The sequence below is a fragment of the Cordyceps javanica genome, chromosome 6, assembly GCF_051103115.1.
Source record: "Cordyceps javanica chromosome 6, complete sequence".
Taxonomy (NCBI): domain Eukaryota; kingdom Fungi; phylum Ascomycota; class Sordariomycetes; order Hypocreales; family Cordycipitaceae; genus Cordyceps; species Cordyceps javanica.
Genome location: NC_139300.1, coordinates 1,993,227 through 2,020,523, shown reverse-complemented (window position 1 = coordinate 2,020,523; position 27,297 = coordinate 1,993,227). Strand labels below are relative to the sequence as shown.

The 27,297-nt window shown below is 52.8% G+C and overlaps 7 protein-coding genes across 7 annotated transcripts; 3 read left to right on the top strand and 4 right to left on the bottom strand.

Annotated features, from left to right (window-relative positions):
• Positions 1-555: 555 nt before the first annotated feature.
• Positions 556-4,716, top strand: V2A60_009047 (uncharacterized protein; the record flags this gene model as incomplete). The annotated part of the gene is made up of 2 exons (XM_083260315.1): positions 556-843; positions 913-4,716. The coding sequence occupies 2 exons, from the start codon at positions 556-558 to the stop codon at positions 4,714-4,716; spliced, it is 4,092 nt and encodes a 1,363-aa protein (XP_083116441.1).
• A 1,317-nt stretch (positions 4,717-6,033) lies between these two features.
• V2A60_009046 (DNA-directed DNA polymerase alpha catalytic subunit POL1) lies at positions 6,034-10,537 on the bottom strand (the record flags this gene model as incomplete). The annotated part of the gene is made up of 3 exons (XM_083260314.1): positions 6,034-10,026; positions 10,088-10,191; positions 10,243-10,537. The coding sequence occupies 3 exons, from the start codon at positions 10,535-10,537 to the stop codon at positions 6,034-6,036; spliced, it is 4,392 nt and encodes a 1,463-aa protein (XP_083116440.1).
• A 1,030-nt stretch (positions 10,538-11,567) lies between these two features.
• V2A60_009045 (uncharacterized protein) lies at positions 11,568-12,809 on the top strand (the record flags this gene model as incomplete). The annotated part of the gene is made up of 1 exon (XM_083260313.1): positions 11,568-12,809. The coding sequence occupies one exon, from the start codon at positions 11,568-11,570 to the stop codon at positions 12,807-12,809; it is 1,242 nt and encodes a 413-aa protein (XP_083116439.1).
• A 305-nt stretch (positions 12,810-13,114) lies between these two features.
• On the bottom strand, positions 13,115-15,447 carry V2A60_009044 (pentatricopeptide repeat-containing protein; the record flags this gene model as incomplete). The annotated part of the gene is made up of 2 exons (XM_083260312.1): positions 13,115-14,968; positions 15,052-15,447. The coding sequence occupies 2 exons, from the start codon at positions 15,445-15,447 to the stop codon at positions 13,115-13,117; spliced, it is 2,250 nt and encodes a 749-aa protein (XP_083116438.1).
• Positions 15,448-15,845: 398 nt separating this feature from the next.
• Positions 15,846-17,096, top strand: V2A60_009043 (RNA recognition motif domain-containing protein; the record flags this gene model as incomplete). Its single annotated transcript, XM_083260311.1, has 4 exons — positions 15,846-15,888; positions 15,991-16,157; positions 16,209-16,769; positions 16,860-17,096. The coding sequence occupies 4 exons, from the start codon at positions 15,846-15,848 to the stop codon at positions 17,094-17,096; spliced, it is 1,008 nt and encodes a 335-aa protein (XP_083116437.1).
• Positions 17,097-18,194: 1,098 nt separating this feature from the next.
• On the bottom strand, positions 18,195-21,121 carry V2A60_009042 (YAK1 family protein kinase; the record flags this gene model as incomplete). Its single annotated transcript, XM_083260310.1, has 5 exons — positions 18,195-19,021; positions 19,072-19,810; positions 19,862-20,021; positions 20,088-20,287; positions 20,348-21,121. The coding sequence occupies 5 exons, from the start codon at positions 21,119-21,121 to the stop codon at positions 18,195-18,197; spliced, it is 2,700 nt and encodes an 899-aa protein (XP_083116436.1).
• Positions 21,122-23,946: 2,825 nt separating this feature from the next.
• On the bottom strand, positions 23,947-25,533 carry V2A60_009041 (uncharacterized protein; the record flags this gene model as incomplete). The annotated part of the gene is made up of 5 exons (XM_083260309.1): positions 23,947-24,131; positions 24,194-24,302; positions 24,358-25,005; positions 25,064-25,159; positions 25,216-25,533. 5 exons carry the CDS (start codon positions 25,531-25,533, stop codon positions 23,947-23,949), a joined length of 1,356 nt encoding a protein of 451 aa, XP_083116435.1.
• Between the last annotated feature and the right edge of the window lie 1,764 nt (positions 25,534-27,297).

Below are 27,297 nucleotides of genomic sequence, written 5' to 3'. Positions count from 1 at the left end.
AATTTCTTTCCGACCTCGACCGTATTCTCCTTCCGACAATACAGTAGCGTGTTTCGATATTCTTTCCTTCGACGCGGCTATTCTTTTCTTTAATCGTCTTTTTTGGGCGCAAACGATTTTTTTTTGGCGCTTGCCCGAAGAGACTTTTTTTGCCCTGTTTCTTTCTACGCCGCCGCCCGCAATCTTCGACCCTCGACGATTGCCACTTCCATCACTACGCGCATCGCGTTGCGTCTTTAATCGTCATCTGCTATCGCTTACCCCGAAGCAGCCCTCCACCAGCAACACTCTTGCGACTTCGGTTCTAGCACCTGTCTCTGCGACTGCTGCGCCAAAGTCCATTTCTTCCTTGACGTCTTCCCATCGCGTCAGGCTTCCACCCTTTTTTGCGGTGGTCCTTTTCTTACGGCTTTGTCCCCGCAGAATGCAACTTTTGCTGCCTCGCCTGTTACAGTAAACGGCCAGTCAGCCGACGCGCATTTTTTCTCCCGCCGTTGTCCGTGGCTCCAAGGTCACAATCAACGGCTCGGGTCACTCTCCAAGAGATCTGACAATATGGCGGCCAACGCCCCCAATACCGTCGCGAATGGCGGTCCTCCCGCCCCTGCTGGAAACAAGTCAAACATCCAGTTTGGTTTTGACTCCCCTTCCGTTGCCCATAGCACTCCTCAATCGGGCAACGCTGCTCCCATCCCCATTCCCCCTGGAAGCAACGCTGCTCGTGTGCCTTCTCCCGCCCACTCACCGTCTCCTATTCCACAGCCTTCAGCCAGCGGCGGCCGCCCGCCTTCTATGCAGGCTGGCAGCCAGATGACTTTTGGCAGCCTAGGTAGTGATGGCGAGGTTAGTACACCCCCCTTTTAACTACCGTATTTCTTCGATGCTGGTACAAAGAGCTAATTCTTGATCCAGCGCCACATGAGACAAGGCTCTGTGCCTCCCAACCCTAGCGCTATTCCCACTCAGCCTGGTGCTCACTTCCGACGTGAATCGACCAACTCTCTCCACGGTGATAACAACCGAGGCAACTACCAGGGCGGCCGCGGCCGCGGCTACAACAATCACCACAACAACTACAACAACCAGATGGGCTACCCTCCCAACAACCAGTTTCGCAACGGCCAGGGACGTGGCATGCCTCCGGCTTTCCAGCCCCAGGGACGCGGCATGCCCTACCCGAACTCGCCTCACCAGCCCAATCGCAGCCCTGCTCCAGTCTCCTCTATGCCTAATACACCCAACATGCCTCCCGCCAACATGCACGGCCACATGCAGACGCCACCGCAGTACCACTACCCGCCGCCTATGGCTCCTCAGCAGCAACAAGTACAGTACCCTTTCCCTCGAGTATTCTACAAGCACAAAAAGTACCCTCTACGCCGTGAGCAAGACAAGGTTTTATCAGATTTGCGACGCCAACCGGCCTCGACGGCGAAGTACCATGCCAGCTACATCAATCCGCCGCAGCTCAGCGACGTTACTGAGCAGTCGGACCAGACGCAGCCTCGCATGCAATATTTGCCCTCGAAGCCTTCAGGTAGCTTGGTCAACTCTGAAATACTACCAAACTCAAGCCACAGCGCCCCTACCAATAACCCCAACTCCAACTCATTTGATCTGTCTCCTGAAAATGGAGGTTTCGAACGACTGCTAACTTTGAAAAATCAGAATTATGGCTACCCGCCCCAACAAGTTGACCAGTACGGCCGTCCAATCAACATGGCCTACGGCTACAACAATGTTCCTCCCTACATGGGTGGTCCCCCCCAGGGCAACGCCGGCTATAGCCAGCAGTATCCTCCTACTTTTCACCAGCAGAGCACCAGCATGTCACGCAGCCCCTCTCAGCCGGAGCGTCCTTCTAGTGCCAGCCAGCCTAGTCAACCCGTCGTCGTATCCTCCGGCCAGGCCCAAGGTGCCAATGCCGCCAAGGGCGCTAACACGTTTGTCATGCCACGCAAAAGTGCTGCTATCCAGATCAAGAACCTGGCTGGTGAGGTTGTAGACACATCCTCTTTCAAAGCCCCCGCTTCCCCAGCTCCCCAGCAGGTCCGAACTCCCCCAGTTGCCACTTCAACTCCTACTCCTCCTCCCGTCAAACCAAGCGCCCCTTCCCACGGACGCACCGACAGTCAGGCCACTCCCAAGACCGCCAAAGAGATCCAGGATGAGCTGAAGGAGAAAATCAAGCGCGCTACACAGCAGTCTGTTCCTGCTGAAGAGCCTGCCGCTACCAAGTCGGAGACTCCCGCTGTCAAGCCTGCCGAGTCTCCCAAGACTGAAACGTCTTCGAAAGAGGACCCCAAGGCTGCCTCGGCTCCCAAGCCCGATGAGACTGAAGAGGATGAAATGGAGCGTATGATTCGTGAGATGGAAGAGGCCGATGCCCGCCGTGAAAAGGAGGAAGAGGAGCACCGACTGCGCAGAGAGGCCGAAAAGGCCGAGGCGAAGAAGAATGAGGAGGCTAACCGCAAGGCTAATGCCGAAGAGGAAGATCGCAAGCTGCGGGAACAGGAGCGTGAGATGGAGCGTCTCGAGGAGGAGCGTGAGCGCAAGCGCAACGAGGCCGAGAGCTCTGGCAAGACACTGTCCGTTGCCGAAGCCCTGGCCAAGGCTCGCACTGGCGGTGCCGATGGTAATGTTGACTCGGTCACCGACAAACTCGCCGATATGAAGATCGAGGGCGACAAGGCCGGCGAAAACAAACAGTCCGACAAGCGAGCCGCCAAGCCCGCGGCGCTTAACCTTGCCCCTCTCAATACCAAGCCCGTTGAGCCCCCTCAGCCTACCCCTGCCATGCAGTCCCTGAAGTCCGCTCGCTTCCTCCAGGTCATGGAGCAAGACGTCTACCCTGCTGGCATCAACTCGCCGAACCCTGCTCTGAACGCTGCCGTCGCCAAGAAGGGTAAAACCTTCAGATATGATTCTGGCTTCCTTCTACAATTCCAGAAGGTCTTCACTGAGCAGCCCTCCATCGAGTTCCACCAGCAAGTCAAGTCACTTATCGGCGATGGCGACGGCAACCGCTCGGCTTCCCGCACCCCTTCGACTACGAACCCTAGGCAGAGCTCCCGTGGTGGTACCAGTTTCCCTGGCGGTCCCTTCAATGCACCCCCCGGACGTGGCGGTATGCCCGGTGGCGCCCTTCCTGGCAAGCCAGGTGTCAACCCCATGAACTCTTTCCAGCGCCCTGGCGCTCCCTTCCCTGGTCCTGCTGGTATGGTGCGCTCTGGTTCTCAGCGCGGTGCCGGCCCCAACTCTCCTCGCCAGAGTAGTCGGCAGACTCGCGGCAGTCGCCGTAACGAAGCGCAGGCTGCTAAGACCATGCCGCTCACTGCCGGCCAGGAAGTCAAGCCTATTGCCGTGTCCGCCAATGGTTGGAAGCCCACCAGCGTTGGCAAGAGTGCTGTTGCCAACTCTGCTGTGAACTCTGGCTACCTAGACCCTGAAATGGTCCAGAGGAAGGTGAAGGCTGCTCTCAACAAGATGACACCTGAGAAGTTCGACAGAATCGCCGACCAGATTCTTGCCATTGCCTCGCAGTCCAAGGATGAGTCGGACGGTCGCACTCTCCGCCAAGTCATCCAGCTCACTTTCGAGAAGGCTACTGATGAGTCTCATTGGGCTTCTATGTATGCCAAGTTCTGCAAGCGCATGCTTGAGACCATGAGCCCCGAGGTTCGTGATGAGAGAATCAAGGATAAGAACGGCAACATTGTCAGTGGCGGCAACCTCTTCCGCAAGTATCTCCTCAACAGATGCCAGGAAGACTTTGAGCGCGGTTGGTCTGTCAACCTGCCGGAGGCTCCCAAGGAGGAGGAGAAGAAGGATGATGCTGAAGCCAAGAAGAACGGCGAGGCTGAGCTCATGTCTGATGAGTATTACCTCGCTGCCGCTGCCAAGCGTCGCGGCCTCGGCCTTGTTCAGTTCATCGGTGAACTTTACAAGCTCGGTATGCTTACGGAACGTATTATGCACGAGTGTGTGCACAAACTCGTCGACTACAAGGGTATTCCTGACGAGGCTGAAGTCGAGTCGCTGTGCAAGCTACTCAGAACCATTGGCGCCAACCTTGACGACACTGAGAAGGGCCGCCCTATGATGGATGCTTATTTTGCTCGCATCCAGACTATGATCGACCTCCCCGAACTTCCTAGCCGTATCAAGTTCTTGCTTATGGACATCGTTGACCTGCGCAAGGCTGGCTGGAGAGGCAAGACTAGCGGCCTTGCACCCCCAAAGACTCTCGACGAAATCCGCGCCGAGGCTGAGGCTGCTCAGGCTGCCAAGGCCCAAGAGACTGCCCGAAGCAACCAGCGTGGTGGTGGTCGCCCGCCGGTAGGCCGAGGTGATGCTCGCACCTTTTCTGCTGGCTACACCCAGCAGACTAGCAATCAGATTGGCATGGATGACTTGAAACGCCTCAAGGGGTCCATCAACAGAACTGCCAGCCAGAACGTTACTCTTGGCCCGACCTCAATGTTCTCTTCTCGCAGTAACAGTGGCCGTCGCATGGGCCCCGGTGGCTCTCTCGGCCGTGGCGAGGACTCTGCCATGTCTTCTCGTGCCGGCACTCCCCCAACTCGCGAGAACTCCAACACTTTCAGCCTCCTGGCCAACATGGACTCAGAGAATCCTGCCTCCCCGCCTTCCGCCGCCGCTTCCCCGGCCCTTTCAAAAGCTGTCCCCGACAGTGACAAGAAAGAGAGCGAATAAGTAATCATTTTTGTTTCTTTCATTCTCGGTGTCTTGCATTTCGGGTGATAGACTAGGCGGGACTCGTTCATCTTGATTTTTTCTACTGCATTTTTTCTCAAGATTTCATTCGACGTGTCCTAAAGTTGCGCCGCACTTCATCTACGATACCCTCGCCCAATAGAACATATGAGCCAGAGAGAGGCACACACCTTCTCCTAGAAGACGAGGAGAGAGCATTGTCCGGGACCACAAGGGGAAAGCTGTTATTTCTTTGCCAATGTGTTGATTACTTGTTCAATATTACCAACCTTTCGCGTTTTGTGCGCCAGTGCACTTAATGGATCTTTGATTTTTTTTTCCTTTCCCGGAGCAGTTGGCATTGGACAAAGCTATCTCTTTCCGCCAATGGCCTGCCGCACTTGATGAAGCTGAATTCTTGGACACGAAGTCAATGATCGGGAGTCTTTGGTATCATGTCCATGAATGACTTTGGCTGCATAATGGGTAATGCGCGACGGACGTCTTGGTTCCGTACAGAGGAGATGAACTGAGGAAGGCTTTTGGCGAGGAAGACAAAAAAGTTTTTTATTAAGAACCTCCGTCGTGGGGTAGGGTTTCGTCTCTTTATTACTTCTTTCTATTATCTTTTCGCGTTCCATTCAGGATCAAAGCCGCTTCCCTTGCCCCTTCTGTGCGATGACGTCGAAGATCCTGTTGCTCAATGAGCCACTCTTGTTTTTTTTTCTTTTCGACAAAAGGGCCTGCGGAGCTAGAGCTTTTTTGCCGTAGCTGTTTTTATTGTACATCATCTAATTGCAGGAACAGACGGAGCAGCTGTGACGAAATAAATTTACATTTTGTTCAAACTTGAATTATGCCAGTTGCCAAACTGTTGAACGTTACATGGTCATGTAGTGATCACAAATTATTCGCTTTTCAGCCCCAAAGTTGTGCTTTGCGTAGTCCCATCACCCCGTCCGCACAACTCGTAACTAACGACAGACCTCGCACGGGACAACACCTATGAAATTGAAGCAAAAATATGATTACTGCAAATGCTATCCCATCAAACCTTGCCTGTAGAGTATGCAGGGCTATTGTGCGAAGAAGAAAAAAGCAACCGCCCCAACCAAAAAAAAAAAGTTTAAAAAAGACAAGCTCAAAACGAACAAGATATGCCTCAAGTTGAAAACAAGAAGAAGAAAAGACTCGAAGATTTGAAATTCCTAGCCATCCAACATGCCCAATTCCCTTCTGCCTTGCGTCGCAAACGCCCAATCCATGAAGAAACAGACCTCGCAGAAAACCAAAAGTAACTCAAATTTCCAAACTCCATCATGATACAGTTAGAAGCTTGTTGAAGCCCAGACGCGCAAACAGCGAGTCCATGGCTACCCATTGGCGGCCGCACTTATCAAGGTAGCGATCTACGACGCCCTTGACAGTGCCGAAGCGCACACGGTTGTGCTCAGCGAGGGCGAGAACCTTTTCGCGGTTCTGGTTGGACATTGTGCTGTTGGCGGCAGTGGCCCGATCACGGGCGCGGTCCACGTCCCAGAGACTGGCAAAGTACACAAGCTGGTTGTAAATCGCCTTTTCCGTGTACTCGTAGCGCATGCGGCCGAGGCAGTCGCGAGCTAGGCCCTTGGGGCCGAGGCAGCGCGTGCCATAAACACTCATCTGGCGTGTGCGGTTGCCGCACTGCGAGTCGTCGCAGACGAGCCAGCCCTCGTAGTAGCGAGAGCTCTGCACGCGAATTGCACGCTCAACCTGTGCTACAATACAGAGATTGGGAATAGTTGCATTGCAGGCGCCACAGACAACGCCAGAGGCAGACACGCGGTCTGGCTCTGAGGCAAGGCCTTCAAATGGCGTGGAGGACTTGCACTTGCGGCAGCGAAGAACCAATCTTGTGCAGTCTGCGAAACGGACCTCGTCGGGAATTTGAGACTCCAGAGGGTGAATCTCCCGATCGTCGCTAGCACTATTTTGCTGAGTCTGTAGAGAATTGTACCTGCGCACATCCAAGCCGAGCTGCTCGGCGAGTTGTGACGTTGACGTGCCAACAATGTTGGCGCAAAGACGCTCGACGGGAGGGAAGATTTGCTTGCCAAGGTACCACTCAACGTCAGGGACCAGCGTGGGTTCCGATTTGAGATCGCCAGGTGCATAGGCTCGCTTCGCGGGTGGCTCAGAGCTCTTGCCGTCTCCTGTAATCACATACGAAACGACGTCCCCCTTGCGAACAGTCTTGCCGCGGCTAATATCGCGGAGTGCGACTTGGACCTGAGGCATGGAGTCGGCGTTGGGATACTCCTTTGGGCCTTTACCAAGTTGAGTAAAGATAATGTATTTGGCAACAGGAATAGTCTGCTCGCGCATTTTCGCGGCAATATCTCTTAGATATTCGTGGATGCGCGAAACGGCAACCTCAGTATCAGCGCCTGACAGTATTTCATCGAGAAGATGTTTGGATATCTCCTTGGATAGCGCACAGTACTCGCGGCGTCGCATGTCTAGGCCCTTCACCTCCATCTTTTCAATGAATTTTCCATCCTTCTCCACCAGGTTGATGGCGGCATACTTCTTCTTCGCCTGCAGCAAAATACGCCGGAAGACGTTATCAATATCAATTTCCAAGAGGCGGTACTGCTCATTTACAGCTTTTTTGAACTCGTAGCCAACCTTGAAAGCATCGGCCACGCAGTCCACGTTGGCGTTGATCATGACCGAATCGGTATCGCCGTAAATGACTTGCAGAGACTTGCTTTCGGCGAGCTCCTTGGTGCTTCTGAGAATTTCGCGGCCTTTGAAGGTAGTAAGGACTGCGAGGGGGCGCGCGTAGAATCTTGACTTGGTGTAACCCAAACAACCATACATCGAGTTGGCAGTCAACTTCAGGGCAAGCTGCTTGATATCCCAAGTGGCAAGTTGTTCAGCTGTGGCAGTTTTATCCTTCATGAGACTCTTGACCTGGCGACGCCTGCCAACAAGTGTTGAAATCAGTTTGGGGAGGATGCCCTGGTCCTGGTCTTTCGGTACTTCGGGAACAGCGTCATCGTCATCGCTCAAAGCAGTGCGATTAACTGTCGTGAAGCAGATGTTGAACTCTTGGATAATGGAGGGATATAGAGAGTTGAAGTCCATGACAAGGACAAACTTGTCGTACAGACCCTTTTCTGGCTCGAAAACAAGACCGCCTTTGTATTTGTCCTTCTTCTTGCCCTCTCCAGTTTCCTCCTCATTCTCCTCTAAGGCTTTTTGGCGGCCACGGAAAGTTTGCTTATCAGGACAGATGTACTTGTTGCGATGAAATTCATGGAGAAGAATGTACTCATTTCTTTCAGCACGCGTGCCTGTTAAGGTACGTGCCCAAGAATTGCCAGCAAGATTGGTCAATACTTTCGTCAAGGGAAGCATCTGAACGCTGATAGCCAAAGCAGCAATATAATGTGTGTCGGCTTCCATGTGAGTGATATAGTCCATGAGACCTTGCTTTTCCTTCGCCCAGCTGTTCAGCGCAGCTTCGTTATCAATATCGCGACGACAGTTATCACCGGAGAGATAGAGACTGCACATCTCTGTCAAGCTCCAAGTCTGACACTTGTACATCGCAGACTTGCCTGCCTCGTTCGCCAAGTCACAAAGGAGTCGGCCGGCAATGATTTGGCGCTCAGCAAAGACGTTACCCCCCATCTTACCAAGTGCCTGTGGCCACTGTGTCCTTCTGAATCTTCCGAGCCTCGACCACTGGTGAGTCTTCTTCTCCTGTAAGCGATTCAAAAGAACGCTATAATCGACCCCTTCAAGTTGGTGGCCAAGAAGAACGTCAGGATCAGCGACGTCAATTTGAGCCAAGAAGAAGTTGAGAATATCTGACTCTTGCTTCTTCATCACGATAAGACCACGGTTACGGGCTCTCGCAAGCTGTTCGAAGCCCAAAGGGAAATTTTGTCCATGAGGTCGAATGATCGTGAATGTCCTGCAAGGCAGCTTCTCGGCAGGGGTAGTATCGCTGAGAAGCACCTTTTCATAAATTCTGGCGCTTATGGCGAGAATCTCTTGCTTATTTTCCTTGGAATTGAAGGCGGTACGCAGAGCAACACTCATCAGGGTCAAAGGCGGAGCGTCAAGGTTATCCGATTCGCTCACGACCGACAGCATGTTTGGGTGCTCAGCGAGGACCTCTAATTTGCAGTGGGACGCATTCTTGATAGCGCCGAAGTCAGCGTCTTCGATTTTGAGCCAGCAAGGGCCCATGACATTCTTCCATAGGACGAACTGCTCGAAAAGCGCGGTGTTGGATCCAAAAACATGTGAGAAAGTCTCGCCGGCAACATTGGGGTCAATTTGTTGTTTGTTATAAGGATAAAGAAGTTTCATGTACTGCGCTTCCTTTGGGACACCAGGAAGCTCGAAAGCATATTTGCGAGTGCAGGCCTTGATCTTGTACATGCTGACATTCATCTTGGTCATGAGCTCATCGACTTCATCGTAAACATGCATCATATCGACGCTCTCGTCGGTTTCTTCACCATCGCGAAGGCGATGTTCACGTGGCAAGAAATAAAGTTTTCTCAGAATGTTGTCAACCTTGACAAAGCAGCTGACATATTCCTCTGTCTTTTTGTTTAAAACCTTGCCGAAGAGACAGAGGCTGCCGTTGATCTCAGTGTAATCTGTCCAGAAGAATTTAAGGCTGCCATCAGCCTCAATGGCGTCCTTGTGATCAATCTTTCCCAAACTGCGTGTTTCAGAAGGGTTGCTTACGACGTTGAGCTTCTCGGCCAATTTGTTCCAAGACGAAGAGTCAACATCATCAGCCGGCTTTACTGGCGAAGAGCTCGCCGGTGTTGGGTATTGCTCTTCTTTGCGTAGCTTTTTGATAGGGCGAGAACTCGCCAAATTGACAGAGGCAGTCGTGACAGAGGCAGCGTGAGCAACCTCCATGGTTTCTTCGTCATCGGAGTCCTCCCTCCTCGTTTCTTGCTTCAGCTGGGCTTTGCGGCGAGCTACCTTGGCGGCAGGGGAGGAAGGGGCTGGGTCGCTCATCAGTACGTCGCTGGCAGGTATCGCGTCTTCTTCGAGGGGCGGCATGTATCCGTCGTCGTCGCTAGGCGGCATGTTATGCTGGGGCGACAACAGTCTGGCATCTGCTCGCTTTTGCTTTTTGCCGACTGGTTCTGGCGCAGGTGAAAGCGCTCTGGATTTGCGGCGCTCTCCTGAGCGCTCATATTTGGAAGTTTTTGGCACGGGAGCGGGGATGTTGCTGTCAACTTCTCCGAGGAGGTTTGCCATGAAGTCAGCGTCATCTTCTGTTTTCATTATCTATGCATCACAGCTGGTCAGCTTAAATGGTTGTGAGAAAACGAACAGCGACGTGGCACACCTTTGGCTTTTGTTGGAGCTTCGTCGCGTTCTTGGTGAAGTATTCGCTGATGTTTCGGTCATTGGCATCTCGTTTGGCTTGTTCTGCTTGGCGGTTTGCTTTGTCTAAAATACTTTAGCACTTGAATAAATAAGGCAGAGAAGCAAGTGACTTACTGGATTTGCTGGGGCGTCCTCGTGTGGGAAGGTCTTCCAGATCGCTCTCCGAATCATACTGACGGACGCGATCCCAGTCTTCACGACCGTCGTCGGCATAACCCTCGCCATTATCATCGACGACGAAGTCATCTTGATTCAAGCGATCTCTGACAATCTTCTTGTAACCATCCTCATCCACTTCATCGTAGAGGGCATCGACGTCTTCTACTTGGTAGCTGTCAAAGGCCTTCTTGCCAGCTTTGCGAAGGGCTTTGAGCTCTGCAAGCTTAGCCCTGTGGTTGACCTTGGACATGGCAGGCCGTGATCGCGATTGCAGCTTTTACGGAGAAGACATGAACATGGAACAGAAAAGAGGTGAATGAAGTTTTGAGCGGGAGGTTAGAGCTACAGGGACGCAGGCTTGTGGATGGATAGAGGTGATGATGTGGAGGGGGTGTGCACACCACAGTTCCAGAAAACCACTTTGAAGGGGCGCGCTTTGCGGCGCGCGTCGCGTTGGTGTGAGACGCGTCACTACTATCATCTATTTAAAGTGCAAGCTCCAAGTTGGGACTAGCGCAGCGACGACGACCATGATGGGTCACTGCCCGATTTGGAGATATGTTTTCCGTCAATCCTCAACCAGCTTGCTTCCTGCTCCAGAATTTCTATTGGTGCCTGCATCCAGAGCCAAGAAAGCCCTCTGGTTGCTATAGCTGCAGTTGCCGGATGAAGCTTTCCTGTGTCTCTCTACCCCTCCCAGCATAAACCTGGAAACCAGTATCCGCACCAATCTGCATCCTTCATCTTTGAGTCAAATTCGCTGCCCTTCTGGTTGAGAAACTTCGTCTCTCTCGCCCTCTCATTACTAATGCTTCAGTCCTTCATATATATCCGCCATAATGTCCCTTTTTTTCGGAAAACGCGACAAAGTTGACACCTCGGACAAGAAAGACATCGAGCGGTTGACTCCACCCGAGTCCACCATCCCAACTACCAGCTAGCGGCTGTGGAAATCTCGCCAACGTCCTTCTATTTCGACTGGTGGCTGTCTGGGATCTTCACGGACTGGCCAGGACCGGAAATGGTTTCGCAGCTTGCACTCTCATGTTGAGCCTGGAAATCATTCCAATGAGGAAGATGATCCGGATGAACATGGCCATGACGGCACCGTAGAGCTTACCGTTGCAGACAATACTTCTCCACGTATGCAATATTTCTTTTATCAAGTGTCTATTTCGAGTTGCTGACTGAGCTCACTAGTTCCTTCCCGGCAGTTTCGTCGTCGGAAAAGTCTCGGGGAGCTTGTCCAAGGTATCAAAGTAAAATATTCACGAGAGAAAATGGCAAAGGACCACGATGTCGGTACTCGCAACCATACACAAGCCGATTCAACCATGCCAGCCATAACATCATCGGGCTCTCAGACTTTTCTGCTTCAAAACGCGTCCCAGAACCGCTACTCCCTCCCAGTCCCAATACCTGAGCGCTCTGCGTCCATTCCCAACGAGACTCTATCTGTTTCGCCTGTGGCTTCCACACCCCCACGGCTCGATGCTTTACCTGATTTTGCTCTGGATTGTTTCCAAGGGTCAGCAGCTTTCCATTATGGGCTCGAAAAAGTCGTCAGCGACATCAATACCAAATATGGAGATTCCACCAATGCATTCGTTACTTCAAGCTCTCCTACAAATTCTATTGCAACTCGAGACAGGAATACTTCGAGACCTAGATGCATGATGCCAATATATGGTGACACGCCCAATCATCGACCAGTGATCGGCGAGTTGTGGACTGCTCTCAACTCTCAGGAAGAGTCTTTGCAATCAGCCAAGAAACTAAAGGGTGGATTGAAAAGACATACTGACAATGCATCTCTTTTTGACGACTCTCACAAAATTGATACAGAATCCGATGAATCTGAAAATGCTGGTACTCCCATGGTCGTGAAGGGAATGGCATCTGACGATAGTTCTACCTCAGCAAGTCAGCTGGCTGGCAAGGAATCGCAAGAGAACATGCTCGCTGCAAAGCCTGCCAATGGATCTGGTGAAATAGATCCCGAAAAAGACAACCCCCACTCGAACAGTTCTTTGTCTCATGTTCCTGACATGTATGCGGACCGCCCAAAACAATCTGATATCAGCGATGTGGGAGTTGAGTCCTCCTCACATGGGTTCACGGGTGAGGATAGCCTACGCACGCGTAATCCGGGCAGCACACCTACACGAACACAGAGCGCATCGCGTGGTCAGTGCCCCTCCGCAAACCAAGGCAGCACAGACAACGGACACAACTTGGAAGATCAACCTCAGTCAACTGAGGCCAAGCGAGGCAGAAATTCTTCAGCGCCTTCCGTGGCAGCTCTTGTGAGCAAATTTCGACGGATGGAGCAGTCCCCAGAACAGGTTCATCCTGCGGATGATTGCGCCCAAGAGCAAGACCAAGTATCGGTAGATTCCAACTCTAGATTTATCCAATCATATCGCCAGCGCTCGGAGGATACTGATAACGAAAACAGCTTCCTCTCGACTGTGAGCGGCGACAAGGCTGGCGATGGAAGACCAACTCTTGCGGTATACTGAGATGGAAAACTGCAAGAGAGCTGCTCAAGAGTTGAGCTACACTAGCTTATCCTTTGGGTGGTGTTTAGCAGCCTGATTGAACTCGACTCGCAGCTTTCTGTCGCTCAGATGATTAGCTGCAAGGAAGGAACTGATCGATATATCCTTAGGTCGTAATCATTGCGTTAACTGAGTTTCTGGTGATGGAGATCAGAGTAGATTAATATACAATTGCATCTATTAAACGCTGTTTCATGCATTTTGTACATGAAGTGATTATAGTACATAAGTTTGTCCGCCCACGAGTGCTTTTTCGCTCGTCGCCATCAGTTTCTCCGTGCCATAAGAGTTGCCCAAAGAGATTTATCGTTTTCATTGTTGGAATCCGTTTCGGAAAGGTTTGCTCCATCTCCAGGCCCACTCGCGTTGGCATCGGTGTCTTCAGCCACGGGCTTGATAGGGATAAAGGCATCATTATGCGTATCTTCCTGCTTTGCCAGCTCATTTTGGCCAATGGATGGAGATATCCATCGGTCAATCACCAGCTCGTCGCTAGTGCCTTCCCTCTGCCCGCTTGTTCTCTGCTTCTCGTCTGCGTTTTTGGCGCTCATTTTCCTTGTGTTCCACACAAAGTCAGCGCCTTGCCGCAACTGGGCCTTGTGGTTGGCACCGTCGTTGACCGTGTCGTCGAGTTCCGGCATGTCAATGTCGAACACAGACTTCTTCTCCTCTCCTCCCTCGTCCTCGTTCTTTTGCGTCCTCCTCGCGTCCTCCTCGCGCTTGCGCGCTGCCGTCGCCTTGGTGTTAAGCTTAGGCTCGCGCAGCTCCCGGTCAGCGAAGAAGACCGTGACACCTTTATTAATCTTGGCCGAGGCGATGATCATGTCGCGGTTGTTATTGCCGGGCAGCATCTTCTCTTCGATGACTTTGGAAAAGGCTCCGACCATCATGCGGCCGAGGGCGATGACCTCTTTTTGATGGTTGTACAGCGTGCCCGTGGCGCGCTTATCGCCGATGCTGGCGTCCGCGGTAGTCACGCTTTTGAAGTACCTGTTATAGAGGTCGATATAGGGATGCCAGAGCTCGGCGAGGGCCGTTGCGATTTGCCGGCCGTAGGCGGCCTTGGCGCCCATCTCGTCGCCGGTGCTGGCACGCCCGCGGAATGCAGCGTGGCTGACGAGAGCGACGCGAAGGTAGAGGCGCATGGTGTGCATGTCCAGAGCCGGGGCGAGGCGGCCCTGCATGGTGTGAAGGATTCGTGTAGCGTGCGTCATGACATGAGGATTGATATTGTCGCGGACGCAAGCTTCCATGGCGATGGCGAACGAGCGCGCTTCAACCTCGATGCCGGAGGCGGGCAGCGTGTCGAGAATCTGCGCGGCCTGGGCGCTCGACTTGGACGACTTGAGCACGCCAATCATGCGCAGCCAGTTGTCGTTGTCCGGTACCAGCTTCTTGTCGTGGACAAGTAGGTTCCAGTACGCGGCGGCGGCGCCGGTCTGTCGGCCCATGAGGAGGGTAGTGAGAATGAGGGCGAGCGTATTTTGGCCTGGCTGGACGAGGCCGCCTTTACACCGGGGACTCGCCACCATATCGAGTTCTGAAGACTCCTGGGAGTTTGCGGAAGACGACTTCGCCCTCTTTTTGACCATGTTGGGAATGTTCATGGTTTGCTCAATAAGATCCAGAACTTGAAGCTTCTCCTTGCGGCCCTTGGACAGAAGCAGTAGGCGGCCCATGGAACATACGAGCGGTTCGTCAAGCTTGAGCTTGCCACTCTGCCACTTTTCCAGGACCTCAACCCAGATATTCTTACTGCGGCCAATCATCTTTTCGATGTTGGCCTGCTTGGTTTCCTTGTCAAGGTTGTTGAACTCCCGCCACATGTACTGGCGCATGCCATTGAAGATGACGCCGTATGTGGCAGTTGTCGGCGCCAGCCCGAGGTCCTCCAGCTCGCCAGCGACGAGAAAGAGTTGGTCGATATCGTAGGCACGCGCGCAGACGCTGAGTACGGCGTTGAGGTGGATCGTGTTGGGTTGCAGTCGCCGGTCGTTTTTGAGTTGATTGAAGAGCTTGATAGCTTCGGTGACGGCGTTTTTAGGATGCTGCGATTTGGCGAGGCCGCGAAACATGATTGTAAACGTTTGGGCGTTGGGAAACTGCGCTCGCTTCTTCATCTGTGGTTGAAAACAGCAAGTCCATTAGTGACGAGACCTTTGTGTTGAGTAGAAACGCAAACAGCGGTTGGTAACAGCATTACATTGTTGTAGGTAGCCATGGCCCTCCTTATTTGCTGCTGCTTTAGCAAGTAGTCAATGAGGTGGTTCCATGACACCACTGCGTCAAGCTTCTTGCTCGCAAGCTCAACCGTTGTCAAGGCATCGTCGAACTTGTCTTTTGCGAGTAAATCCTCGATGTATTTCCCCAGGACCCAGGGATCATTGATGTATTCGAGCTGTTTCGCGAGCGCTTTCGTTGAGGGTTTTCGGCTGTTGCCTGCTGCGACAGGCTCAGATTCCGACGTCGCCGCATCCACGGAGGCGTAGCGACGTCCTGCCACGAAGCCGGCAGGGAGTATAAGTCGCGATGTGCGCTGCGCAACTATAGGCAAGGTTCGGCGCAGACCGACTACGGCACTGAGCACGCGAGCAGGCATTGCGGTAGGGCGGGAGGTTCTTTACAAGAGGAGCATGGGCAATTGCTGAGTATGGACATCAACTGGGCAGGTATCTGGCTGAAAAGATGCGGGTTGGGCGAAAATTTTGATGCCGCAGAACAGTTGAAAGCAAGCACCGAGGCTGCCCCTAGACTGCTTTTTACCCACACCATACTAGGTACTTATTACTCTCGACCACGATAAGATAAGGCTGTGCGACGAGCAACACGCGCCGCGCCCCTAGTGAAGTAACTGCGTGGGCTTACCCTCCGTCACAGCAAAAGTCAAAAGATAAAATAAAGCGCAGAGCCAGGCCATAACGTTGTTGGACACGCCTTGATTGCCCCTACTTGCTCTCAGTCATATTATCAGCAACGCAGTTCTCTTTGGCTTTCGCCATGGCTCCCGTTGCCAAGGAATTCGACAAGATCATCAAAGACGGTACTGCACATGCTTCCAATCCAACGTCTCCCACCCACCCCTCCTTCGACTTCACGCCGGGAATTGTTGACGACTGACATTTTGTGCACTCTTCGAAAACAGGCCGCGAGCGCAGGAAGAATGAAGCTCTCGCGAGCAAGATCTTCTCCAAGGGCCGCCGCCAGAGCGCGCCATCCAAGCTTAAGACCGTTGCCGGCCCGTCTCTCGCCAGTCGCGTGGGCGTTCGCAAGGTAACGACCCCTACTTCACATCGATTCCAGGCGCAACAGGTGGACATAATCTGACCTCGTCTTCTTTATTTTTTTTTTCGACCGATTTAGATCCCACAACGCGCCATCACCTCGGGCCGTCGCGCCAGCGTCCCTTCCGGCAATGTCAACGGTGAATGGACCCACGATCTTCACCACACGGTTCGCGGCGGCGGCGGCGGCGGCGGCCCGTCCTCGACATCCCTCGGCGGGCGAGTGACGATGCCCGGCGGCAGTCAGAACCTGACCAGGCGAGCAGCGGCGCGCCAGGCCAAAATGGCTGCGGCGGCTGCCGGTGCCATGGGCATTGACGACGGCAACGGCCGCAGTCAGGACCGGGGCAAATCCGCCGCCGCACGCGGCCACATCAATGTGCGAGCACCACCACCACAGCAGCAGCAGCAGCAAGAGCAGGGCATCTCGATTCGCGGCATCGCCGGCCCATTTGCCGTCATGGGGCAAAATTTTGCGCCGGGCACGTCGCCGGCTGACGTCGAGAGCGCCATGACACCGATTGGCGGCGAGATGGTCCACTGTGCAGTCGTCAAGACGCAGCCGTTCCTTATGATGGAGATGGTGTTTGCATCCAAGGAGGGCGCGGAGCGTGTCATGGAGACGTTCAACAACAAGACGGTGCGTTGATTTCCCGAGCGAGACAGTCCGGGAGGTCTCCTCTATTGGTTTTGCTCGGAGTAGCTGACAGTTATTTTGTGAATGGGGCAGGCCGATGGTCGCATCCTCAAAGTATACCCCAAAGTTGGCGGCTATCAGCCCAGCTCCAGCAGCGGCACATATCAGCAGCAGAGGACTGGGCAGGTGATCGACGGCAGCATGGGCTTTGCTGGCGGCGAAGCGGTGCAAAGCATTTCCAGCAACAGCACCGGAGCCGACCTGTTTAGCGACAGGATGGTCGCAGGGAAGCGCGGCAGCCGCGGCGGTCGTCGAGGAGGACGCATTTAGAGCAAAGCGAACCGCCTTGTTGCTCCCCCGCACGACTGTGCAGGGCGTGTTAGTCTTGTATCAGGTCGGCATGGTCAGTGGGACTTAACGGGTGCTATTATATGTCATTGGCGCAGGGGAATCTTGACATTCTTTCTATATCATTCTCTTTTTCTTCTTTGGACTTGTATATGGGGCATTGGCGTTGTGTGATCATAGACAGGAACGAGTAACTTGGGACCCGGAACGGCAGAGCATGACAGAGCCGATCAACATACATATGTGAACAATACAAGAAACGACTAGACACACGGTACTTTACGTCTAGTTCCCATGGGCATGGTAATGTAACATTCATGGAAGCCGTTTGAAGCATTTCATCCCCTCCCCGTTGCAACAAAAGTATGCTATACGCTATGAGAGAGCCTGGTATTGGCATGTCTTGCTTGATAGAAATACAAAAGAAAATGATTTGAAGCCATCAGAAAGAAAAAAGGTATTCATCTCCTGAGTAGTTGAATCCGTATTCGATCCGTCTCGAGTCCACCTCGAGTGCCCTCATCCTATTACCGGCTCCATCCGCCCAGAATGAAGACCAATATATGCCTCCATGCCTATAACCGTTTAACCGCATATCTAAAGTTACCACATAAAAAAACATTTCAGCGGGGAACGAAGCTCGAGGAATGTACGGATTCTGTAGTAGAATCGCGCAGATGGAATTTGAACCTCGCGCCTCGCTGTCACACGGCGAAAAACTTTCGCTCTCATTATGACTGTCTATTTGTGACAGTTGAACAGCAAGATATAAGACAGACAGGTCATGCATACAGAGGCCGCCGGGTTACCCAGACTCGTACTACCTCGCCTATGCAAATGTCCCGTGATTTCGTCTCTGCTGTTGACAAGAGGGAAGCATCTTAAGTCAACCGCTGTCAGAAAAACACCGGTCATAACTCGGTCACAGTATGCCACCGCCACGTAGTCTTAGGCGAATATCAGCTTGAATGATCACTAATTGTGATCAGCTTGTATCCAAAGATTTTAATGTCCGAAGGCGTTTCAAGGTCTGGCTTTGGCCTATTCAAATATGTGCAGAATTTCCTCATTCTATCCTTCTCAATGCCATGGGTTCTGGCCACCGGTGTAGCCTTCTTCCAAGGTTCTTTCTTCCAGGTTGCGGATGAAGTCACGGTTGCTTCGTCCTTGCTGCGCGCGGCTGCCGCGGCGACCAGTACGGGGCGCGTTGTCAGCCCCGGGAATCATCTCACCAGGAGGCGGGTAGTACGCAGGACTTGGCTGCAGGCGAATTGGTTGCGTAGGATCTAGATGGCTGGCTACGCGCTGAATGGCAGCAGGAATGCCGCTCTGCTGCTGCTCCATAGTGGAAGCGCGTTGTCTGTTGGTTCGCATTCCTCCTTGAGGATACATGCCTTGCTGCTGAACGTTCCCATAGTGCCCCGGAGCTAGCTGTTGAGGCTGAGGAGGTTGTTGTATGACCATTGGGTTGTACTGGGACCCTTGAGGAGCATAGGCCGGAGCAACGTTTCCGTGTGAAGCTGGTCCCGGCGCGTACATCGGATTATTGCCATATATCGGAGCTTGCTGATGACCGGCTTGCGCGTAATTCCCGGGCGGCATATTCCCAGGCGGCATGTTGGCATAGGCTGGGCCTTGCGCGGCCGAGTTAGCCTGAGCCTGGGCCTGAGCAGCCTGCGCACGCTGTTTGCTGAGAGCCTCAGCTTGTTGTTGTTGGTGCGTTCCTGGTGCTGGCGATCTGTTCAGAGAACTAGACTTCAGATTCATCGGTGGCACAAAAGGGCCGGTGTACTTTTGTTGCGTAATGAAAGGGTGTAGTTTGGCCTGCTGTGGCGACCATCGCTCGAGAGGGTTGATACTGAGCAAGCCTCGAACAAAGTCGATGAAAGCGATTCGGTTATTCATTTCTATCATGGTCAGCGCATGCACGGTACTGTGAGGACACTGTTCAACTCACCTCGGTCGATTTCGCTCTGCTTCATGTTCTTTCTCGGCATTGGGTAAGACTTGATGATCTCCGGGAGGGTGCTGGCTTGGAAGTACTTCTTGCTGGGCTGCTCTTTTGTGTTGCGTTCCCTCGCATACTGCTCCATACTTTTTAGCTGGTAGGTGCGACGACCGAATTCGTCTTGCCGTTTCTCAAAAAAGTCACCAGACTGCTTGCCCATTTCCAACATCCAGCCAGGGGGATTGCCAAGCATTTCCACAATGCGAGAGACTTGATTATACTCAGAAGAGCCTGGGAATAGTGGTAGGCCTAGGAAAAGCTCGACCAGGATGCAACCTAAAGACCATATGTCGATAGCTGACGAGTATGGCAGTCCAAGAAGGACCTCAGGACATCGATAGAATCTCGATTGGATATATGTATAGACCGTCTGTCGTTCATCGCAAGCGGAACCGAAATCGATAATTTTAATTATTGGACTCTCCAAATTCTTGAGCAAAATATTTTCGGGTTTCAAGTCGCAATGGATGAGACGGGCCTTGTTGAGGAGGGCAAGGCCATTGAGGAGCTGTTGTGCGAAAACTCTGACAAGTGTTGTGCTCAGGCCGCGGAATTGATTCTGCTTGATAAGTTCATACAAGTTGACGCTGAGCAGTTCAAAGACGAGGCACAGATGTTGGCGATGGATGAAAGTATCTTTCAGGCGCAAAAGATGATGGTCATCGTTCTTGTCGAGCTTGGTGTTGAGCTGAGACATCAATCAGTTTCGCGGTCAGACAAAGAGTGAGTAGTGACGGACCAGATCCAGAACCGAGACTTCCATCATGCTCTGGTTAAAATAGGCAGTTCTATTCTTGATGACCTTGACAGCTACGACTTCTTGGGTCTTGAGATTCTGGCATTTCACGACCTGTCCAAAGGTTCCCTGCCCGAGAACATCGAGAATGAGGTAGCGGTTCCTAAAGAGAGGTTAGAAGTGATGGACGGTGATGATAAGGTGAAGGTGAAATTGCAAGCAATCATACTTGTGACCAGCTTCCTCGGAGCCGAGAATATCATTTACGTAGAGAATATAATCACTATCCTCGTTGTCGTAGCCATCATTCTTGACACCCTTGCTAGGCTTGGTCAAGACTCTGCGGGGATTTCGTGACGTCTCGTATTTAAAGCTAGGATTACAGATCCGATAGGTTGCGGGAAGGTGTGCTGTGAGAGCTTGAAGAGGCTATATGCACTTTTAGCATGATTTCTCGCCGAGCCGAGCCAGGGAGCGGCCGGAACATACACTAATAAAACCGCCTTCGGGATTTGCGCGTCTAAATGCTGGCTGACGATTGTTCTTTGGCTGGAGTTCCGAAACAGTGCGCAGCTTGCGGAATTCAGGGACGCGCTTTACGGTCGGGACACTGGATCTTTGCGGCGATTTGGAATTGAAGGTCCCATCGAGATGGGCAACCGTCGCGGAGGGGTAGCCATCGGCGCCGCCAGGGCCATAGGGCGACATGGGGGGCAGCTGCGCGTTTTGCGGGCGGCCAGCGTAGTAAGGGCTCTGCGCATATTCAGAAGCGCTTGCAGGAGACTGCGTCTGGGGTGGAGGACCGGCAAACTGGCTCTGCTTGGCGGCACCGTACGGCGAGGTGGGAGAGAGCGTCTCCATCGGTGAGTAGCGCTGGGCGGCCGAAGAGGGCTGGTCGTGCGGCGAGTGGAGGGCGGTGGCACGACTACCCGACATGTGCGGCTGATGATGAGGTCTCATGGCGTACTTGATGCCGGCATGGGAGTCGATGGCGTCCCGCATGGCGACGTCGCCGTTTCCGTCGCGAGCCTGACCAGCAACCATGGGGGAGACAACCGAGTTCCCGTGGTGGACCGCAGGAGCAGCAGCAACAGGGGCGGGGACGGCAGTGGCGGCGGCGGCATGATACTGGTCGTAGGCGTAAGTGGCAGGCGGCTGGTGCTGTTGTTGGGTAGCGGAGGGCGGGGACATCTGCGTGGTGCCATTGTGACGGCGCGAGGAAGCCCCGGCCGGGTCGTGATACTGCTGCCAGTTGGGGTCCATTGCTGTACCACGGGGGGGGCAATGACCAGCGGCGGAAGCGGTTGGGGCGTGATCTGGCAGTCAATGGAGCATTCGCAGGCCCGCTCTGGTGCTGCTCTGCTAGGGCGATGGGCGATGGGCGATTCGTGCGTTGGTGGTGGTGTGTGTGCGAATGTGTTTCCGTGGGCGTGGGCGGTTGTGTTGACGTGTGAGCCCAGCCAGCCAAGCAGCAAAGCCACGCACCGAGCAACAGGCTTAGTACAGGCGTTCCCCGAATGGCAGAGGGAAAGCAAGCAAGAAAAAACAGTGGCCTTTGGGAAGCGTGATACGGCGCAAGCGCTGTACGGTGCTCGAGCAGTGGCGAGAGGGAGAGAGGGACGGGCTGGGAAGAAGGAAACAAAGCCGTCGGCAAGGGCCTGCCTGGAAGGATGGGGTTGGAGAGACAGAAAGACGACAGTCAAGCAAGCTGGGGGCGAAAGCTGTATAATGGCGCGCGTCAAAAGGCGGCGTGGAGTTGTGTTGGTGAGTTGTGGTGGTGCTAGCTGGGCGAGGCACGGTACATGTGACGGGCAGCGGCTGACAGTGGCTGGGGAGGTACCTTCTCGACAGACTCGCAGCTACCTAACTTAGGTAGGTACCTACTCGCTACCTACGACGAGGAAGGCTGCGAGGTCTGCGCATTGAGGAGGCCGTGTGTATGCATGGTTCGATCGGTAGGAACGGACTGTGCCTTGTCTTGCCCATCAATTTACTACTTGAGTCTACTTGAGTCATCACATTATTTAAATGACCTCCGTTTACGCTTTCGTTTTGCGCCCTAACTTCTCTCGCCCTTTCATGCTACAGCCTGCCTACCATCCATGAGTTGGGCAGGCTTGTCAGCACTGCGGAGAGCTCTTGCGTGGCCTGCATCAGGTTTAGTCGTCGCCGCCCTGTGGAGGCCCGGCCCTGTGCTACCAGCGTTCACAGCTGCCAGCTTTGCTTGCGCCAGCCATACGGATAAGTAGTACTCACCTCTGCCAATAAAACAAGCTGAATGCGTCGCATTCATGGGTATTTTCGGAAGAATTGGGTAGCTAAGTAGGCACTTACCTACTCATGTATGGAGTGCTTTTATAGCAGGCCAAGGTTGCCTCCCATTGCCAACTCCCGTCACCAAATCCACCCCCTGGCCCGCTGACGCAAGTGTTTCTCGACTTTCCCAACATCCTTAGACCCAAGCAACCAAGGCACCTCGACGGCCATTCGTTGGCACCGCTTGGCAACGAGCCAGTAGAGCTTAATAACTATCAAAAGAAATTCGGATGAGGTGCTTTGCCACTGCTCTTGGAATGGTGTGGTGGGCTACAACGACTCGACGAGACCACGCTGCCACCTGATGGCTGCCCAATCACGATGGGGCCAAGAAAGAAGGGGCTTTTTGCCTCGACTTGATCCTTCCTAGGAGACGCTGTACCACCCAGAAAAAAAAAACAGCATACCAATGCTTTGTAACGAAGCCTCAAAAGCATCTCAGTCTTACATCTGGCTATCTCAAATGCCTCATCTCCCGGAAACCTGACCTATCATACCACTCACCGTCTGCATACTCGGCACAACTCGCCCGTGGAATCCAAAGTTTGGAAGCCTATTGTGTCTTTTAATAAGTGCGGACAAGGTACTTATGCAGCGGGTCGTCTCAAGTCGCTGCACCAAATCTGCAGAAAACGTTTCATCCTGGAAGTCTGCGGGCACTCATGTCTGTAGCCAATATTTGCCTCCAACCCTATCAGCCTATGTACAATCAGCAGTTTTGCAGCTGCATTGAGGAGATTATGCAGTGCACACTGCTTACAGAGGACAGTATAAGAGGCAGTAGAAACGCAAAGGAAGGGCAATGAGCTGGAGGCTATATTTCAATGTCACGATTGGCCTGCGTCATTGTGGGTGTATCATGGTAGTGCCTGCCTTGGTTCACCAGGACGCTTACCCAAGGGCACCAAGCCGCTCTGAGCTTGCTTTTCCTGCCGGAAGCATCGTTCGGACCTAAAATCATCACTGCAGTGCCAAAAAAGGTAGCGGTTTGAAATTTCAATCTCCGTAAGGACTACTTTTAGTTGTCAAGGAGGTTGCTGTAAGTAGTAAGTACCCTATTTTACCATGCGCGAGGCGCTCCATCGCCTGAACATTTAACACGCCGCTCTATGTATTTGTAAGAGAGCACAATTCCGTCATCGCTGCTACCACCATCAGAACGCTTGCGTTACGCACTTGAAGGCAGGCTAATGTGGCATGTCATGCAAAAATTCCATTTAGCATGCGAATTTCGTGAGGGGGTATCCAGGAAGGTCGTCAAAAAGAAGATGCTAGTAAAAGTAAAGGGAGGAAGAAAATAAAATATCAAAACTTTTTGCCAGCTTTTGACCCCAATCGCTCGGGAGAGTTTGAAAAAAGAAAGGGAAATCGGGTATTCAGACCAGGATACGTTACGCTGCGGGCACTTCCGAAGAAAAAAACATGCAACATGAAGACGAGAGTACCAAAGTGAAGAAAGGAGAGGGAAAACAACGAGATCAAGACACACAAACTTCCCAAAGGAAGAAAAGAAGTTCAATGAGTACGAAGAAAATAAGAGAGGAGAGTGAGCAAACAGAAAAAAAGGCATTCAACGTCCAAGAAAACCATTATGATTCCCTCCGCAAACTATGCGAGGGCGGAGAAATGTGAGGAAATAGGATATCAGAAATGGAAACAAGAAAGAAAAAAAGCCGCTTCAACCTTTACTCCCACGTTCTGTGCACTCATTGTGATGTTTTGCTTACCGCACAAGTCATCACCAAAGGCTGTTTGCATCTTTACTCATACTTTCAAGACTGGTAGCCCGCAAACTGACCAGGAGGCTGCGTCCACTGCCCACCATTTGGAGGTTGGCCGCGACCGTAGCCACCAGCACTCTGTGGAGGCGCGTTGTACCCCATGGGGGAGCCGGCGAAGCCTCCGGGGGAGCCGGTTTGAGCGGCCGGATAGTTGCCAGGTTGGCCACCATACTGGCCTGCCGACGAAGTCATGTCAGCACTGCACTGCTTAATTAAATTGAACCTTGCGGAGACGTACCACCATACTGAGGGTAGTAGGAACCTTGGAAACCAGGGCCTTGGGCACTCTGAGGGCTATAAGGCTGCGCAGGATCGAATCCCTGGTTAGGCGTCTTGTCCTTGCCCCACTGGTTACGTGTTAGAGAACGGTAGGCAGGTGGTGATGAGGTTTCGTCAACTTACACTACACTTAAGCGGCCTTCCATTAACATTGTATCCGTTCATTTGGCAAATGGCCATGGATGCGTTCTCATGAGTGTCCATCTTGATAAAGGCAAAGCCGCGGTCCGCCTGGAAGCGAGACTCAACAACAAAGCCGAAGTTCTGGAACAAGGGGACAACATCGTTGGGAGTCGTGTAGGGTGTCAGGTTGCCAACATAGACGGTCGTCTGCCAGTTCGGAGTTTGGGCCAGGATGACATCGTAGCTACCAACACCATGAGTTGGAAACTGGTGGTGACCGAATGGGGTGGTGGGCGTGAGGCCCATAGCCTGCATCGCCTGCTGCTGAGCCATTGATGGTTGACCCTTTTGGTTGGCCCAGTTGCATCGGATGGCTCGAGAGCCTAGCCACTCACCGTCCATGGAGCTCAAAGCCTTTTCAGCCTCGGGGCGGTCACGAAAGGCAACGAACCCGTAGCCACGGGAGCGGCCCGTCTTCATGTCCCACATGACACGGGCTTCAGAAACGGAGCCAAAGGCAGAGAAGGCTTGTGTGAGTATTTCGTCGTTGACTTCGTTTGAAAGATCGCCAACGAAAATATGGAAGTGGCCAGAGGTGTCTTCCTTGCCAGAGGTGTTGGACTGGTAGGCCCAGTTGACACGGATCTCCTACATCGCGTTAGACGCTTTCTGTGTTTCAAATTGCTTCCATTCGCATAGTACTTACTGACTGGTGGACTCGGCGGCCATTCAAGGTTTGCATGGCACGTTCAGCCGCACCAGGGTCGTCGTACTCGACGAAACCATAATTGAACCCCTTTGCCTGCAAGTCAAGCAGTTAGCCAAGAGTCATGACCGGAGAGGAGTGGTGCGCATTACATTCTTGTCTGGAATTATCTTGACGTTCTGAACATGGCCAGTAGTCTCGAAGATTTGACGCAAGACGTCCTCGGTGACTCGCTGATCGAGGCCACCAACGTAGAGAGCGCGCTTGTTGGGTTCGGGAGCCGCTCGTCGGAATCCACCTGGGCTCGTGGGCGACATGACGCCACTGTTCTCGCCCATGGGAGAGGTGATGGCGGTCGGGATAGGATTGTTGTTTGCAGGAATATGCAGTGGAGGAGGTGCCATGGCATTGCCAGAGCCATTTTGCGGAGGCGCGGAGGCGGGGGGTGCAGTGGCCGAAGGATCAGTCATGTTAGCGACAGATATTAATGAGTCGAAGTAATCGGAACCGTAAGTGGGACGGAGAGTCGACCAGAATCGATGGTGTTGAAACGATAACGCGAGACGGTGAAGTATCAGCCGAGTTGGGCGTCTAATTAAAATATCGGTGACGGGGGAGAGGGGCAGACCAGCGTCAGGACGAGATATCAATGCCCAACGCAGGGGCAGAGAGGCGCGGAAACGCGAAAGAAAGTCAAAGTCACTAGCACAATAAGGAAAGACTGCAGAAGCGACAAGACTCTTGAACGGCTATGCAGGCGGAATTTCCGGAGAAAGGGGTGCAGACCTGAATGTCGAAAAGTTGGGGGGGTTGCGTGATGCTGTCAAGTAGGCGGCCGAAGGACGAGGGGAAGATTTAGAAGCCAGACAGGATAAAAACGATACAAGAAACTCGGAAACCAAGCAGACAAGGATCTCGAAAAAGAAAACCTCAACAACCGATCGCAAAGTAAGTCGGACGAACACGCGCTGCTGGAAAAATACAAACCCAATTTCTTTCGGGGTGACTGGTGATGTGACGGGGTTGGAAGCAAGCCTGAGCAAAGTGGGAGAATAATTAAAAGGCACCCCGAAGAAGCTAGTGCTATTTCCACTGTGGAGAAAAAGCATTCTGTGGTGACAGCCAGTACCAGTGCGGGCGGTGTCGAGACTGTGGCGAGTGTGAAGTTTAGCCAACCAGCCCAACTCCGAGATCAAGGGGCTAGTTCCTGATAAGGCTGGCTTGAAAAAGCGTTTAATTTTGAATGGTGATTTTTTCCCTAGAGAAGTTTACCAAGGTGGGATAAGACAATGGCTCAGAGCTCACCATGACACATCGCTGGATAGGCTCTCCGCATAGAAACGTACCTACCTTACTTGACTTTGTCGGGTGCGGCTTAACTGTTACAGGCCCTGCGCTCGCTCAGCGCAAGGTCGCCCAATCTGTGTTCTATCTGATCCGTCTCATGATTTCCGCTGCGTTACAAGTCGTCCATGCCATCGTAGATCATCCTCCATCAACGCGGGATCATGTCGTGGGCCCTCAGAAATTTGTATACGGCCTCTCATCAACAGCTCTGTTCGCGAAGACCCATCTCATCTTGTCAGGCCAGTGTGCAAAGCTGCTGTTTCTGTAGCAATCTAACAGTTTGATGTGTAATTGCAGCCCTTGCAGGTGTCAATGTAGTGTAATGCGGTGGTGCTACAGTACATTATATCAAGCCTGATCCCGTATAGGGAAGCCGTGACTGCAGCGATTTCCGATTTTGTCGACACAATAATAAGTAGTCGTGCATTACGTACTAACCAGTCCAGTCGTACTCGAGCGTGTATCAATCTACCAGCTGCTTCCGTCTGCACAGGGCCACAGGCGAGGCATTTGAATCCGAAAGTTGCCATTCGCCCCAAAGATGACCTCCAAGATAACTTTGAACATTCGTTTCCCACTGCAAGATTGTTTCTCAATCTGCTCTATGAAAGTCTGCGGATCAGACGACCTCCCTTGGTAGGCTGACTGAATGGCTTGTACCTGCAACATGCTTGTCACCTTCGACTAGTATAGTAGTAGACCTGGACACTAGGAATTCATGTCCAAGCTTGGCTTTAAGACCGTTTCCTCATGTGTCAAGGCCGCTCCTTAATAAAAGTGTCCGAAGACATATAATCGCAATGGCTAGAGAAGGATAGGCCACATAAAGTTGCAGCAGGATTGTCTACTTGCCAGTCATCGGCCGTGAAATAGATTGGAACAAAGAA